General features: G+C 35.2%; 1 protein-coding gene across 2 annotated transcripts; it reads right to left on the bottom strand.

The window, feature by feature from the left end:
- Positions 1-1,707: 1,707 nt before the first annotated feature.
- Positions 1,708-15,214, bottom strand: LOC126787751 (tropinone reductase homolog At2g29290-like). Of its 2 annotated transcripts, none has more exons than XM_050513654.1 (5): positions 15,114-15,214; positions 14,726-14,936; positions 2,684-2,903; positions 2,462-2,568; positions 1,708-2,309 (listed from the first exon to the last, which is right to left on the bottom strand). In XM_050513654.1, the coding sequence occupies exons 1-5, from the start codon at positions 15,212-15,214 to the stop codon at positions 2,118-2,120; spliced, it is 831 nt and encodes a 276-aa protein (XP_050369611.1). In that variant the 3' UTR covers positions 1,708-2,117. The 2 variants fall into 2 exon arrangements, with proteins under 2 accessions (XP_050369611.1, XP_050369610.1); XM_050513653.1 differs by lacking the exons at positions 14,726-14,936; positions 15,114-15,214 and adding exons at positions 3,038-3,248; positions 3,554-3,679.
- Positions 15,215-17,067: the final 1,853 nt, after the last annotated feature.

The raw sequence follows: 17,067 nt of genomic DNA, 5'->3' as shown, positions 1-17,067 counted from the left end.
AGAGTCATGACGAAAATTGGCTTCATACCCCTTGTAGATAGCGAAAAACAAGTTTGGGTATTACATTGGTACAACTCAGAGTTGGAGTAATACATTGATCTTGCCACAAGAGTTTAGATACTAATGTCAATTTTTTTGTGGTCACGTGAGCGAGAAAACGGAGCCGTAATGAAAATTGGGCTCAGACCATTTGTTGATAGTGAATTACAAGTTGAGGCACTATACTAGTACAATTTTGAGGTTCGGAACTACATATAAGGACACCTACAACATATAATTCTTTTTCTGAAATAAAGGAGGCCACTAAAACCAAATATCTCCAAAATACATATAACATACCAACTTAAGGTGGATTGAGACATACCTCTAAAGTCACTATTATAAATTTACAATATGATAATATAAAAATGGACGCTCATCCCACAACACCAATCAGAACAAGACAAACATGATTTTGGCATATATATATATATATATATCAGTTATAATTCATTGAAAAAAATTCACCATCAGTACCTAAATTCTGTTGGCAAAGTCAATGTGGTACTCAGACTCACACAACTATCAATGTGATACCCAGACTCTTATTTTGCTATCAACGACGTACTTCCGTTAAATTTGTTTGACGGCTCCGTTAAAAAAGTGACGTGGCACACCTTGTCGGAATAAGAAATGTCCTATTTTTCATCATCAGTACCTGAACTCTAATGGCAAGGTCATTGTGGTACCCAAACTCACAAAACTATCAATGTGATACCCAAACTCTTATTTTGCTATTAATGACGTACTTCCGTCAAATTTCTTTGACAACTCTGTTAAAAAAGTGACGTGGCACACCTGGTGGGAATAAAAAATTCCCTCTTTTAATTAATACTGACTTAAATTAATACTTTTCTTTTATTCCTTTTATTTTCTTTAGGTCTCTTTCATCTCCTCATTCTATTTCACTCTCTTTATTTTACCTCCAATTCCCCACATGCATTAATATCTCCGGTGACTTCATCTCCCTTTCAAACGTCACTGTTTTGGCCTCGAATCACAATCTGGTTTCCGATGACTGAAACGATATCGTCACTCGACGACGCTCTGCAAGAGCCCAACAATTTCTTGAATCTCGAAGAACCATCAACCAAGACGTGGTATTTTGCAAACCATCAACCAAGGTAATGTTCATTTCCTTCAAATAAAATCTCCGGCCGAGATAGCTGATGTCATGATCCGATTGTAAAACACGAGAAACAACGAGTACTTGAAAAAGGTGTGGTCTTCCCCATAAGGCACTCTCCTGATCTTCTCATGCATTAAAAAAACACCAAAAATTGCTGGGCTCTCGCGGAGCGTCGTCGAGTGATGACATCGTTTTGGTTATGTGAAACCAGATTTTGATTCGAGGTCAAAATGGTGACGTCTGGAAGGGAGAGGAAGTCACCGGAGATATTAATGTAGGTGGGGAATTGGGGGTGAAATAGAGAGAGTGAAATAGAAAGAGGAGATGAAAGAGAAATAAAGAAAAATAATTCATTTAAGTTTGTGGTTCAGGGACTTTTTGATTCCCATCAGGTGTGACATGTCACTTCTTTAACAAAGTTATCAAAAAAATTTGACGGAAATACGTTGTTGATAGCAAAATATGAGTCTCGGTATCACATTGATAGTTTTGTGAGTTTGGATACCACATTGACATTCCCACTAGAGTTCATGTACTGATGGTGAAAAAAATATATTTTTATTCTCACAAGGTGTGCCACGTCACTTTTGTGACGGAGTCGTCAAAGAAATTTGACAGAAATACGTTGTTGATAGCAAAATAAGAGTCTTGGTATCATATTGATAGTTTTGTGAGTCTGGGTACCACATTGACTTTGCCACCAGATTCTAAATACTGATGGTGAATTTTTTTTCTAATTCATTTGCAATAGTTAAATAACTAGAGGTAACTGGTAACGTTGCGAGTTGCGACCATAAAACTTAAAAGGAGATCATGATAAAAAGATCCATTCAACTGAGGCAATTAACGAAGGACACCTAAACCTTAGACGATGTAGATGCAATTCGATCACGAAGTTGAGCTTGATATAACATTGTCAACAAATTTATGCGGTTTCAAATACAAGCTCCTAGCCTTGAAAGCCTAAGCTGAAGCCATTAACAGTCATCCCTCCGTCGACGCAGATAGTCTGCCCAGTTATGTATGAAGCTGCAGGTAAGCACAGAAATGCCACCAAGGAAGAAATCTCTTCTGGCTCGCCAATGCGTCCTAAAGGTGTTCGAGCGCTAACTGCCTCAACTATCGGTTGGTTACTGAGAAACTGCATATAATTTTAAAAAACAAAAGAGATGATCTGAGTAAATACAATGAAAAGCAGAGGATTCAGATATCTAACTGGAATTTAATGTGAAATGATCGAACTCTCTGTAATACTAAGATAGAAATGCATGAAAGATGAAGAATTGGCATTACATCTTTAGCCATAGGGGTCCTTATGTACCCAGGTGCAACACTGTTGATCCTAATCTTGTCTTTTGCCCACTCGCAAGCCAAGGTTTTTGCCAATTGGTTAACTGCTCCTGAAATATAAGGGCATGGAGAAGAGCCATATATTAATGTTCTTAACCTTCAATTTCTTAATATCAACATTTCTAATTACGATAGAAAAGCCAACAATTAGGTTAGGATAAAGACCTTTACTGGCAGCATAGATACTACCAGCTCCCTCAAATGATAGCACACCACCAATGGAAGATATAAAAACAATGCTACCAGCTCCTGAAGCTTTGAGTAGAGGATGCGCAAGTTGGCACATATTGTAGTATGATTCAAAATTGGTTCCCATAACAATTGAGTAGTCTTCCGCTGTGAGGTCTGTTGTGGGCTTTCCTATAGCGATTCCCACATTGTTTACCTGTGTGGCAAAACAATACAGTATTGGGGATTTTGATAAGTAATTACATCATTTACGAATACCTAGCTAATTGCTTTAGAATTAACCACACGGGTAGATAATAACACATATGATATAAATGGAGTATCACTTACAAGGATGTCTAGTTTCCCATTGAATAGTGATGAGACCCCGTTCATGAGCTCCTCTCGTTCGGATTTTGAGGCCATATCACAGATCGAAGCAGTGACTTGATGAAAACCCTTGGTCTTCCATTCACTCAAGCGCTCATTGAGTTGGACTTCATTCCGGGCACAAGTATGGACCTTTGCACCTAGCCTCGTCAATTCCTCCACAATAGCACATCTAATAATGACATGAGGTGACACAGAAACGTCACACAATAAGGAATCGGAAACCTGGAGAAAGCGCAAAACAACCCAACAGGCTAGAGGACCACCACAACATCCCGTGCGATTACAATTCGAACGAAAAACAGAACTATTTCAAAACTATGAGAGACGATAATGCTTGGCGCACAGTTAAACTTCTTAACTCACTCAAACTAGAGTCGAAATGCATGTCGAACACTGGCCACTTTGATTTATTCCTATAGTAATGAAACAAGATTGACAAATAAAACCCAAATGAAAATGAATGAGTAGACTAACCCGATGCCTTTGGTTCCACCGGTGACAAGAGCAGTCATTCCCTGAAGAGACCATCTTCTATCTCTATTTTCATTGCAGGTAGGAAAATTTGCTTGAGCCATCTGCTCCTCTACTTGATGGCCAATATGCTAATTACGAATAGGATATAAATAGAGAAGCATCTCATCCCTTTACAAGTTATGAAGCAAGTTGTTGTATCCTGGGTCCAAAAAATAGAGTAATATATTGGTGATATGACAGGGGAAACATTTGCCAAACGCACAGGCGGCCAACGCACATAACGAAAAAAAGTAAAGTAGCTTTTTTCGTTTGAAATTGATTAGTTTTTGACTAATTGAAAATTATTTCCTGTCTCGATGGCCAATTTCAAAGATAGATGCAAATACGAAAAATAAAGAAAAATATTTGTGTCCATACTGGTATGAATGCATATGTTCATATCTTTTCTTATAAAAATAAATTTAGTAGTGTAATTTTATAATGTTGACGGTTCAAAAATTTAATCGATCAATAAAATTATTTTTATAAAATATGAATTAAAACAAAAATTTTACTAACTTGATTCAAATCTGAACTCGTCCATAGTGACCTATCCCTTATGGGAATTGAACCCATTAAATAAATGAATAGTAATTGTGAAAGTTTGATAATTTAATAATCAACCGTCTGTTTGCTTAATACAATCGGTTATGTAAATTATATTTGTTCACATTAATTTTTAACAAAAGTGATATTTATTGTTTCTGTTTGTCAATTGTCATGCACCCGATCATGCACCATCCTTTTCATAGTTAGCTGGAATTGTCGAAAGGGATGACCACGATATTAGATCAATGATCAATGACAATGAATGCAGGGGTGGATCCAAGGCACTGACTAACGTATTTTTTTTTTAAAACCTAACGATATTAGATCATTATTTTTATGATATTTGTATTTATTTTTAGCCAAATTCCCTCTAATTCTACCTATCATATGCCTCTGACATTTCTCTCTTCCACATTTTATTCTTTCAATTCTTTGTTCTGATTCATTATATTTTCTAGTTTATAATTGATATATATTGTAAAACCATTTTATTTTTTATAAATAATCAAAATTCTTCAAGTAAAAACTTTTCTAATTATCTTCACTCTATTTATTGATTTGAAATTATAAGTATGAATTATTGAAGTTCAATCTAATTAATTTTAAAAAAAACAATTGTTGCGCTTTTTAATGTCTTTGATTTTCATAATATTATTCTATTTGTATTCACACTCATTTTTATTTTTAAAGACTCATTAATATTTATAATAGTAAAATATATTTTTACCTTCGGCCAAACTTAAAACTCACCTCATGTACAAATCCATCGGATGAATGTGTTGCTTTTCCAGTACCGCTGATATCATCGATCACCAAGCCAATTGTACGTGGAAGTGATCAATTTCTCTGACCCACAAAGAAGATTTTCGTTTTTGTTTTCCTAAAGAATTCAAAGGATCTTATTGATCAGTACAAGGATCTGAGTTGAGCCAAACGAGAAAACTTGGCAAAACCATTCGATCGGCCGCGCGCTCAAGTTACTAAAGTTTAGATCATCTCGACCCCAAGAATCGAAAATCGATCGAGTACCTCATTTGTACATTTGAACTAGGACGAATCCTAATTTCAGAAGTACGCACGTACTGACGTACCCCAGATGGATTTGAGGTTTAAGAAATTGAAAGCATCATCAGATTAAATTGATGGAATTAGTGCACTAACTAATAAAGAAAATCTAATATACGGTACAATCCTAATGATCGAGCAACCAAAAGTTGGAAAAATATATGCAATTCGAAAAGAACGTGCATGTAGAGATGGCAAGACATGTCAGTCAATGACGGTCATTATCTCATTGAAATACCTGCTCCCACGAAGGCGTAACAAATCGGCAAGGTTTCTGCTTAATTGCGGAACCAAAAAAGAAATTGTTACAAGAAATACATTCAATGAAAACATGAATAATTGTAATAATTAATTTAATTTGATCTACGCGCGCGCGCACAAACTAGAATATAAGTTGATGCATCACGCATAGCAATGTATCAACTCATACAGTTTTCCACATGCAACTGATATAACGATACAAAAATAACTTGTGTTCGATCAGTACTGTTATTTAGTGCTATAAGCATATATAACATAGCAAGTACTAAATCGTGGTCGAGCAGTACTAGCTGTTAAGCAAATTGATACGTACCACACCAGCAAACATAAGACAAACAAACAATGTTACCAGCCGTAAACTCAGTTGTATGTGGATTCAACATTGGTACCCATTACGTATGAGTAGTCTTCAGCTGTAAACTCAGTTGCTGCCTTTTGTACATAAGGTTACACATTGTTTATCTACAAAATATGGGTAAATTCAATAAACAGTACCTCAATTATTGGTCATTCTAACTTTTAGTACCTCATATTTGAAAAACTATCGCATTGGAACCACAAGTTTCTATTTCAAATTAATTTTAGTTCTTTCCGTCAATTAACAGAGTTAGTGGCTTTATTTCCTACCAATTTTTAAAGACATTTTCGTTATTTTATTTTCCAATGATTTCATTTAGTTTATAGCTAAAATTTTATACCATTCAAATTAACCAATTGTTCTATAAGCATTTTCTTTTGCTTTTGAAACATTTAAATGCCTATGATCAATGGTCTAAATAGCGGTTATCGATATCGTATCGGTTTTGTAAAATAAAGATATAACGGGAATATATCGAGATATATTGGATTGTATCCGATTTATCATTTTTACTAGTTTTTAATTAAATTTTATATATTTATTAACATATACTTTAAAATATACCAAATAAACTTGAGAAATTAAAACTTATAGTTCAAAATGTACCCAATAAATTTCATAAAAGAAATATATTTGATTGTTTTGATAATTAAAATACATCAAATAATTTTAATTAATAAAAATAGGTGCCTAAATGATAAATGGAAATATTATCTTGTCTTGGCAATGTCTTGGGGGGGGGGGGGGGGTCTCCTTGATTTACCTATCTCAATTAATGGTGGGGTTACCATTATCCTTTTTGACTTCAATCAAAACTTCCGAAAAGATGAAAGATAAACCTACATTTTGTTGATTGAAATAGGAGAGAGAAAGTTCATTCCGACAGTTCCGGTTACCGCAAAAATACCATTATGGGTTTTCCTTTGGGAAAGGTTCCTATCGGAAATAGGATTGACTACGGATTCGAGCCATGGGAACGAATCTACAGGGCTATCACCTTCTTTGGCCAGATTATTAATCAAGAATTTCGTATATAGCTAGAACGACCCTCACAAATCCACAACATGGGCGTTCTTCTTAGCAAGAATTATTAAATTGAGGTGATCATTCACCATAAACTCTCTCGTCATCGAATGCTATCGACGACTATTTCCTTTTCTTTAATTTTTTTTTCTCAAAACGGCATAGTTTAAAGACAAATTTAAAAAAACAATGATATATCGTCATTTGACTTGATTTATCGGGTTGACCAATTTAATTGACTTATTGTATCATTGTGTAAAAATCAAAGATATATCAGGGTATCGCCATTTGACTTGACTTATCGGCTTGACCGATATAATTGACTTATCGTATCGTTTTGTAAAAATCAAAGATATATCAGGGTATCACTGATATATCCCGATATTTAGAACATCGCCTATGATAGAGTTTTTGAGCATATTATTATAATAATATGGTTGTTGGTTGATGGACATATACAAATTAAAGTATATGCTGGTTTACTTTATAATTGTGAACTTTAGCTTGTTTGTAATAGTTGTGGTAAATGAAGAATGCTTATTAATTTTATAATGAAATGATGTGAATTAGTTAAAAAATATAAGTTGAAATTGGAGGAAAATGAAAGATGAAATCGAAAAAAAATGAAGTCACGAAAATGCCCTTAAAATTGGTGGGAAATGAAGCCACAAACGGTGTTAATTGATGGAATGAACTAAAATTATGCTGAAATAAAAACTTGAGATATCAATGTGATAGTTTTTCAAATGTGAGGTACTGAAAGTTAGAATGACCAATAATGGTACTATTTATTGAATTCTCCCACCATATTAACAACTTGATATTTGAGTCACTTCATTCTTGCACTAAACTTCTATATATAGCATCCTATAATTTATCTGATTAATTTATTTTTCAGATATATGCAATTACAATTACCATAACATATGAGACAAAGCTCCTACAATTAAGGGTAAGAGATGTTGGTGCTCCGAGTTTTTGGAGCAACCAAGTTCAAGAACAGAGGTTTCTTTGGCGGCGCTGCTCTTCCGTCAAGGTTGATCGTGTTGATCGTGATATTCTACGGAAGATGGTGACGCGCAACAATGCTAATCGTGCTTGGGCGGCGAGAAGTTGCTCCGTCGATGGCTTGCAGCTGGTGGTGGGATCTTCTTCGATTGTGTATGCGAAGCTATCGGGTATTGTTGTGCATTGGATCTAACTGATGGTCGAGCGGCGGTAATCTCCCTTCGTACTGTGGGATTGATGGGAAGCCGGAAGGGGCGAGTGGCCGGTGGTGTGGGTTGGAATCTGGAACTCTTTGGTCATTTGGGTCATGGTGGTGGAGGAAGGGATGGCGCTGGTAGCAGCGGCAAAGAATTTGTAGCTTTTCTCCGACTGGTAGCTGTGAGGAGAAGGCATGGATCTGCTAGGGTTTGGGTGTGGGCTCGGGTTTCTGGACCTGGGTCTAAGCCCAAACTCAAGCTGTTCAACCCTATTAAGGGCGATGTAATTGCTTAATTTTTGTTTTTTAGTTTAATTGGCATCGATGCCTTTATTTGAGGTCGAGGTCTTTATTGTTCAAACTCTAGTTTTTTTGTTGGTTTTTTGTTTTTATTTGTTGCCGAATCCATGCTTGTCATGGTGTTGGTTTTATCTTTCATGCATGGTGCGAAAGTAGATTTAATATTAGGTTTATCCTATATATCACTATGATACGGGTACAATGAAGCTTTGTTTACCCCTTGGGTGGTAACATGTGCATATGTAATGACCTCCTTGGCTTGAGTTGCCCTCTATGAGTGAATTTTGTTTTTTCAAAAAAAGAAAAACATAACATATTATATATTATATATATATATATAAATTATTACTAATTTCTGCATGTTATATTAATTTTTTTCTTAATTATATGCATATATCACTTGTTTTCTGCATTTAATTTGCTTTTCCATTCAATTCAATATTAATTTAACTTATAGTATTTTTATAAAGGGCTTTTTATATATAAAAAATCACTTTCTATCACCTCAATTATAAAAAAAGTTATCACATTATTTAAAATTATAAAACTTAAAAGCCTTAAACCATTGCCCATAGTATTAGAAATATTGACACTTGTGCCACTATGATAAATCCAACAACCGTTTTTTTGTTACTCGTCACACTACATATCACATTACCCGTCACATTACCAGCCACAAATCAAAGTTAGTTCGACTATCAGTTTACCCGTCGCATCAACAAGTGTAATTTACAAGTCACATTACTTGTCATAGAATAATGTTTGTGTGACTGATAGTGTATCTGACGAATATTTTGTGTGAGTGGTAGTGTGGCCAGTAGTGTAACTGATGGTGTAACTGATAATGTAGCTGATAAAGTTTTTACGTGACTGGTAGTGTCATGTACGACAACATTAGTGTAAATATTTGGATCGTATTAATTGATTTGAGAAGTTCAAGATCACATAACAATAAACGAAGGCTCGTTATTTCTAATTCTTGTTCTTCCTCTTTTTGCAATTATTCTTATCACAACATGGTCACAGAAAGTAGCGTAACATGTAGTGTGACAATATGTGTGATATGTAGTGTGATATATGATATGATAGTGAGTGTGACATGCCGAGAGAAATATATAAATTAGCGAAATTATGTTAAAATTCAAGAGATATTGGTATGAGTATGCTCAAAACGAAAAGAATAATTAGAATTATGGAGCTTTAAGCTCCGGTTTCACCGGAATAGCTTGGAGCACCACATAGATAGTGGAAATCCTTTTGCGAGGATTGCTGCACCTTGTACGGTGATCGATTCAGAGTGGGTATGGTATCAAATGAAAGAGGGGAGAGAGATCTTTCCAACGGTACCAACCACATTCAAATCCATCGTCTAACGACAAAGTTATGACATGAAGTAAAAGAAGAAGGAAAAAATAGTGTAAGAAATGACAAAATTGTTCGGAAAATATTAAAAGTGATTGTTTTCTAATTTTATTCAAACCTTGTTGCTTATTTTATAATTTCAGATAAAATTGGATGACATTTTTATAATGGGAAAATAGGTAGTAACATTTTTCTAATTTATAATAAGAAATGATATTATTTTATAATTTACCATTTAAAATGGAGATTAACTAACTCGACTCTTTAGTAGTTTATGTAAATTTAGAAAGTTAATTTTTATCTTTCATCTCTCTCTATTTTAGAGAATGAGGTGATGAAGCTTGATGTTGGAGTGATTATATATGCCTATATTCTCAAAAATCTCATTTTTGTCTAAAATGGAGAATAACTTGGACTTGCTCCAACTAATTTTAGGATCGAGGTCTAATATTATAGCGTATCCGATTAATTAATAAACTCGTCACATATTAGAAGTTTTTGATTTGTTTTTGTTAATTTTAGGAAAATCTCTCAAAGTGAGAAAATATCATTTGAAGAAAACATGGAAACCACCTTAGTGCTATATATTAACACGTACTGAACTTGATGTGGCAGTAGTTAATTGAGTTTAACTATTGATTGTTAACATACTTACAAGGATGTTAAGTTTCCCATGGAACAATGATGAGACCTTGTGTATTTCAAAAAAAAAAATGATGAGACCTTGTGTATCAGCTCCCCTCTCTGGATTTTTGAAATCACATCACAGACCGAACCAGTGACCAAAAAAAAAACCTTTCTTCTTCCATTCTCTTAAGCATTCGTTGAACTCGGCTTCATTCCGAGAACAAGTGTGTACATTTGCACCTAGTCCCGCCAATTCTTCCACTATCGCAAACCTAGAGAAAAAGCATCCACTAGTAAACTACGCACACGAGGATATATAGCTAACTCACTAATTTTGTGGAGGTGATGTGTATATACACATCCTACCTTAGAATAAATTTGTTTATAGAGCTCAATTGGGAAGTGTAATATTACTCTAATCCTAACCGTATACTCGTATAGTACTGAACTAAAAGTATAACAAAACATGAGGAAAATTGTTACTCATGGGAAGCGTGGGCTGGGGTCTAAGCAAATTGTTGAGAATTGTGTGGCTTGGCAAAAAGGAATTTGCTGGTGTGATGCTGAAAAAGAATAATGGAGGAACCAGTAGTCATGGAGGCTTAGATCGGCAGAGTGAAATTTCAGTACTAGGGAGGGAAGATGAGGATGGGAATGAGGAAGTGTGCACATTGCCAGATCAACAACAAGCTCAAGAGATTGTGGCGAGGCTTTTCTTTGATGGGGTTTGTGATAATGCAAGAACTAAGACTGGGCTTGGTGCTGTTGTCTTGGATGGGAATGGAGTGTTATTGGGTGCGATAGCTATTCCTTTAACTGCTAATTTGAAGCCTCATGCAATTAAAGCTTTGGCTATGTGGAACGGGCTGAAATTCTGTAGACAACTTAGTGTGACTAAATTGGAGGTTTTTTGGGAATGCAGTAAATGTGATTAATACAGTTGACACCAGTGGGCTTGATCTGAGTATTATGGGTGGAGTCATGGATGCAATTCGAAGATATAAGTCGGAATTTATAAGAGTTTCATGGAAGTATGTTCGTAAACGTCAGAACCAAGTGGCTCATACAGTAGCTAGGAAGGCTTTAAAGTTGGTCAGAACCAAGTGGCTCATACAGTAGCTAGGAAGGCTTTAAAGTTGGTCAGAACCAAGTGACTCATACAGTAGCTAGGAAGGCTTTAAAGTTGGAGCAGGCTATGTTGTCAAGAAATTGGGTCTCCTTGGCTGCATATTTTAATTGATGAGAGTAATGTTGGGTATGTCTAGTGATTACCCGTTGATGTATTACTTAGTCTGTTTGATTATAGTCTTTTCCAATAAAAAAAACATGAGGAAAATAAAATCGAGCAGGTTGGATCCATAGTGGTCGACTAACCCAATTCCTTTGGTTCCACTAGTGACAAGTGCACTCATTCCTTCAAGAGACCATCTTCCGCCTCCGCCATTTTGAGCCATCTCTCTGGTATCTCATGTTTGATACCTAATTAGTATCTCTAATTTCTATTTCAAGTTAATTTTACTTTATTTCATTAATTAATACCGTTAGTTGATTTATTTTCCACCAATTTTTAAGAGCATTTTCATCACTTTATTTCATATTGATTTCACTTAGTTTATATCCAGCATTCTCTACTATTCTAACTAATTGTTATATAGACATTTTCTTTTGCTTTTTAAAACATTTAAATACCTATGATAGAGTTTTTGAGCATATTATTATAACAATATGGTTGTTGGACATATACAATATGAAATATATGCTGGTTTATTTTGTAATTGCAAACTTGAGTTTGTTTATAATAGTTGTGGTAAATAAATGATGCTTATTAATTTTCTACTGAAATGATATGAATTAATCAACTTGTTTTTTTTAATGGAAGTTAAAATTCCGGCATTATCCCCTCTCATTCTGGCCACCAGGCCGGTTGGAGTTAACCCAGCTAGGCGAGGCACTGAGTCGGCAGGGCAGGTCACGCCGCCCTAACTCAGGCGTTGCCGCCAGCACTGCCCAAAGTAGCTTGTCAATGCAGTAAAAGCACACCGTACGAGCATATTGTCTCGTATCGGGAAAAGTGAAGCAACACTTCTCCCAATGCATTTATAAAAACAACTAGAAACCTCTAAAAAATGGTAATGTATTCCTAACTTTTTAACCTATAAACTAGAGTTCCGCCCCGGAATCTAATTTTGGTTTCGGAGAGTTGTAGGGCGGCGCATCACTGGTCCTTGATTTTAATCTCGGTTTTTGTGCAAAATAAACGAACCAGAGATTGGATACGAGTTGCGTGAACAATACCTCCGTATTTTGTACCCGCAAAAGTTTCCAAATGTGACGTAATAAAATAGATAATAGTTGTTGAATTCACCTCTCTTTTTGGGGCCTGGAAAATGGGATAAATCAATAAGAAGATACACATGTCAGCATTGTTGTCGATCCATTTTCCTTGGTCGCCGTCAACGTGTAGTAAGATTTCTTCTCTTTGCATTCTAGCAACTCCTCCTGGTCCTTCAACACCCGCCGCTGTTGTAAATCAACAACTTGATAGCCTCAATCTGATTTAAGTCCTTGATTTCAGGAAGCTGTTGTAACTTATCAGAGGTGTGGTGGCGAGCGACATCGTTTTTGGATAAGGGGAAGTCATTGAGGGGAAAATTGGGACACCACAATTTGGTCCCCTTCGGTATGAAGTCGAAGATGATTATCTCCCTATCACCTCTAATTCCCAGACATCATCCTTCTGTCTTTATCATTAAATTCAAGACAAAAAATTTCCAGAAGAAGATATGAACTTTCAGTGGGAATGTGAAGCAATCTTCCCACTGTTTGTTAAAATCAATATCCCCTGGATTTTAATCGAACAACAATCGACCTTTGACCCACAAAGGCAAAATCTTTTGAAAGAATCTGGGCAGATCTTTATAAATGCAATTAACCTCTGACCATTATTCATTCATTCTAGATGGGTGAATACAACCGATCATGATTAGCATATCTAAGCATATATTGAAAAACTATTATTCCAGCAAACCATCCTCAAGTGAAATGATATATTTTTTTATTTGACATTCCTGATTTCATTCTCTTGATCTTAGATTCGTAGTGAAAGATGATGAGAGGAAAAAATTGGGTGAGGGTTTGGTCGGATTTCATCCTCTATTTTGATTTTCTTAAATTCCGACAATGTTTCTTCAGCAATGATGACATGAGAAAAATAGACGGGTGCTCTCTTCTTATTGGTCTGCCCCATTTGCCCGTAAAAATTTCTCCACTTTTGAATACTTAAGTGGCGTGAAAGATGAGGCAGTTTGGCATACAGTTAATATCCATGACTGGGGATCGGACCTAAAGTCCTTGGATTGTGACATTGTGTTGTTCTTCTTCAAGTCGTCGTATGCAGTTTGTTTGATTTATTTGTAAAATTTTATTTTGTGGACGGAACGTATCGGAATAAAATATATCTATCGGTCAAACAGTAAATAGAAGTCATAGAACCATGTTAACTTACATACGACTTATAGAGTTATAGTGTACGTACATATACTAACAATGTACATGCATACGTAGATGACATAATCAACTTAGATTATACTAGAAACTATAAAGGATGTGGAGATGCGGGTGGTTATCTGGGTAGAAGTCGGCATCTCATCCGTCATTTGTATCTCTACGGTTCATATCAAAGTACCAACAACCCTTTTTTGTTAATTGAAGGAGGAAGATATAGAACTTTATTAGACAGGAAGATCTTATTCATGTTACTACATCAAATGTTAGTGGCAAGACAAACATGAAAATAAAATTCAAATGCAATTGCATACAAGAGAATGTTTTTATCGCCTTAAAATTTATTCGAACAAAAATAAAGATTACAAAAAGAGCGGACTAATTAAATAACAAATTACTAATAAGTGTCAGACAACATTTTAATTTACAAAAATCTCTATTCCTAATTTGATTTTAGGAACAAAAGTTATAAATAAAGACCACATCATGGCAAACTGACACATATCATATGATATTTTACTTTTTTGTCCCTTTTTAACCCATCATTTTTAAGATAATTCAAAATTCATTCTCACTACCACATATCACATCTATACGTGTACCTACTACTGCCAACTAAGAAGCTACATATCACAGTTGTGGCCTTTACTATAGTCGTTCCCATATTGTTTTTCTGTGCAGCCAAAAACATTTGAGATTTAATTTTTACAAATATGGACGCCAATGAGGTAGATCTGTAAATCACTACGTAAATCTGATGCTTTTATTAATTATATGCTCGTCGACTAAATAGCAGAAGAGTTCAGTCAATTCACCACAGTTACTAGGAGTGTGGGAAAGTACTTGATGTAGCACAAAGGATATAAATGGAGATACTTACAAGGATGTTTAGTTTTCCATTGAATAGTGATGAGATCTCGTTCATGAGCTCCTCTCGTTGGGATTTTGAGGCCATATCACAGACCGAACCAGTGACTTGATGAAGACCGTTGGTCTTCCATCCACTCAGACGCTCATTGAGTTGGACTTCATTTCGAGCACAAGTATGGACTTTCGCACCTAGACTCGCCAATTCCTCCACAATAGCATATCTCACTAATGACATGAGATTGTAATTAAAACTATGAGAAAATTTGAAAAAAAAGTGTTCGATACATATTGAAAATCTTAACTTGCTGAAAATGACATGCAGTTTGAGTCTCGTGGACTTTCTATCGTGATAGAACATGAGAAATAAAACCCAAGTAAAAATGAAGGAGAAGACTTACCCGATGCCTTTGGTTCCACCAGTGACAACAGCAGTTATTCCCTGAATAGACCATCTTCTATTTCTATTGTCATTGCAGATGGGTTTATTTGCTTGAGCCATCTGCCACAGTAGATCGACTTCTTTGTTTCTCTCTTCTCTACTTGATGGGAATGATGGCCAATAGCTCAATATGCTAATTTCGAAAAGGATTTAAATAGAGAAGCATCCCTTCACCTTTACAAGTTAGGAAGTGAGTTGTCGCAAAATCTATCGTGCAGCGCCGTTGAAGTTAGTTTTGTAAAAAGAAGATAAATCAGCAGCCTTGTAAAGACCAAAAGAACCTCCTTCGTAAAAATTGAAGCACAACATTGGAAATGGACGAGGCCTTGAAGTCATGAATGACCACATTAAAAGGAGACTAATCAACCTTGGCTATTTGGACCATAAATTGGAGGAGTTGTGCTCTTGTTACGAGTGTGCATGACAAAGAACTACATGTCATCATTCTTGATGTATTGCATGCATGCAAAGACACGTAAGGACCATGCAAGGACACATGAAGTGCAAGGATACATGAAATGCAAGGATGCATGAAGACCAAGGACACATGAAGTGCAATGATACATGAAATGCAAGGATGCATGAAGACTAAGGACACATGAAGTGCAAGGATACATGAAGTGAGGGAGAGACACACCGGAGAAGGGGAGAACACGGAGAACCACAAACACACAGAAGCTTTCATCTAGAATCAGAAAATAACTTCATCCATCAATCTTCATCAACCAAACACCACCATCAATCCATTTTTGTAAATCAATCCACCTTCACCAGTTCATCTTTGTAGATCAATAAACATTATCCTCCTCGAGGAGAAACTGTTTGTAAATCCTCATGAGTATCAATAAAGTTCGTCTTTTTCTAAGATCATCTCATATATTCTCAATCAATGAATATGTGAGTTGCATGAAGATATAAGTTATTGGTGTTCATCATTTACTCACTTAAGAGCAGCTTGTGCATGTTCATCCTTGAAGAGAAGATTGTAGTGATATACTACTAGCACGACCAAGTAAGCCATTTTTTCTTTCTTTTTCTATCTGTTTTTCTTAGTAGACTTCTAATCTAAAACAGGGAAACAATGTCGTGATTATGTGATTACTTAACTAAACTATAGATCTTGTATTATCTTTGAAGTGTGTTGTTTGAAATCTGTATGCATGCCAAGATAACTGTTGAAAATGTAGTCTGGGACATCTGAGTCTAAAGACCTTTGTTTATGTTTAGCCCATAAGTTGGCTTTGTTTGCAGTCTTAAGCCCTTGTCCATGTTCAAGGCTTAATTTTTAATAGAACTTCTGAGCTATGCGTGCAACCTTAGGATGACCCTCTTCATATTTGGTATCAGAGCTGTAGTTTAGCTCTATAATAATATAATCAAGATACTAAAGTACCTTGAGGACATAAGTCATAAAACACAAAATCAAGAAAAAACCATAAAAATTTATGATCAAGTACTTAAACTTAGAAATCACAGAACGACAAAAAAGAAAAATAACTTTAGACCAAAATACTTTAACTTGTTATTTCCCATAGAAAAATAATAAGCATATTTTACATAGCAAAGAGCATCCGATAATTAATAGTGTAATAGATATTTTAATTAGTCAAGCAGAAAGCATAAAATTAGAAAATAACAAGCATAATAAAAATTTACAAATTTTATTAGAATATTTCCAGAAAAATTCCTTACAAATAATTAAGCAAAACTTAACTTATATTCAGTCTCAATTAGAAGATAATAATAATATACAAAAATTTCCGAGCAGAAAAGAAATAAGAGAACTTATAAACTTAATAGACAGTAAGCCGAAGCAAGTAGAACTTCAATCTCTCGAAATAGTTGAAAACCTGAAAATAAAAGTACAAAAAATAAAATTAGTACAGAAAGAGTTAATTGAGCAAGTAGAAAAA

This window comes from Argentina anserina, chromosome 3, assembly GCF_933775445.1.
Source record: "Argentina anserina chromosome 3, drPotAnse1.1, whole genome shotgun sequence".
NCBI lineage: Eukaryota > Viridiplantae > Streptophyta > Magnoliopsida > Rosales > Rosaceae > Argentina > Argentina anserina.
Note: the sequence above shows the minus strand (reverse complement) of the source record. Positions and strands in the feature narration are given on the sequence as shown.

Excerpts from the sequence above, each read along its gene's own strand:
- LOC126787751 (XM_050513654.1), bottom strand. The coding sequence starts at position 15,214 with ATGGCTCAAGCAAATAAACCCATCTGCAATGACAATAGAAATAGAAGA. Across the intron at positions 2,904-14,725 it reads ATGGAAAACTAAACATCCTT|GTAAACAATGTGGGAATCGC; the intron begins GTAAGTATCTCC and ends TTTGCCACACAG. Across the intron at positions 2,310-2,461 it reads GGACCCCTATGGCTAAAGAT|TTTCTCAGTAACCAACCGAT; the intron begins GTAATGCCAATT and ends AATTATATGCAG.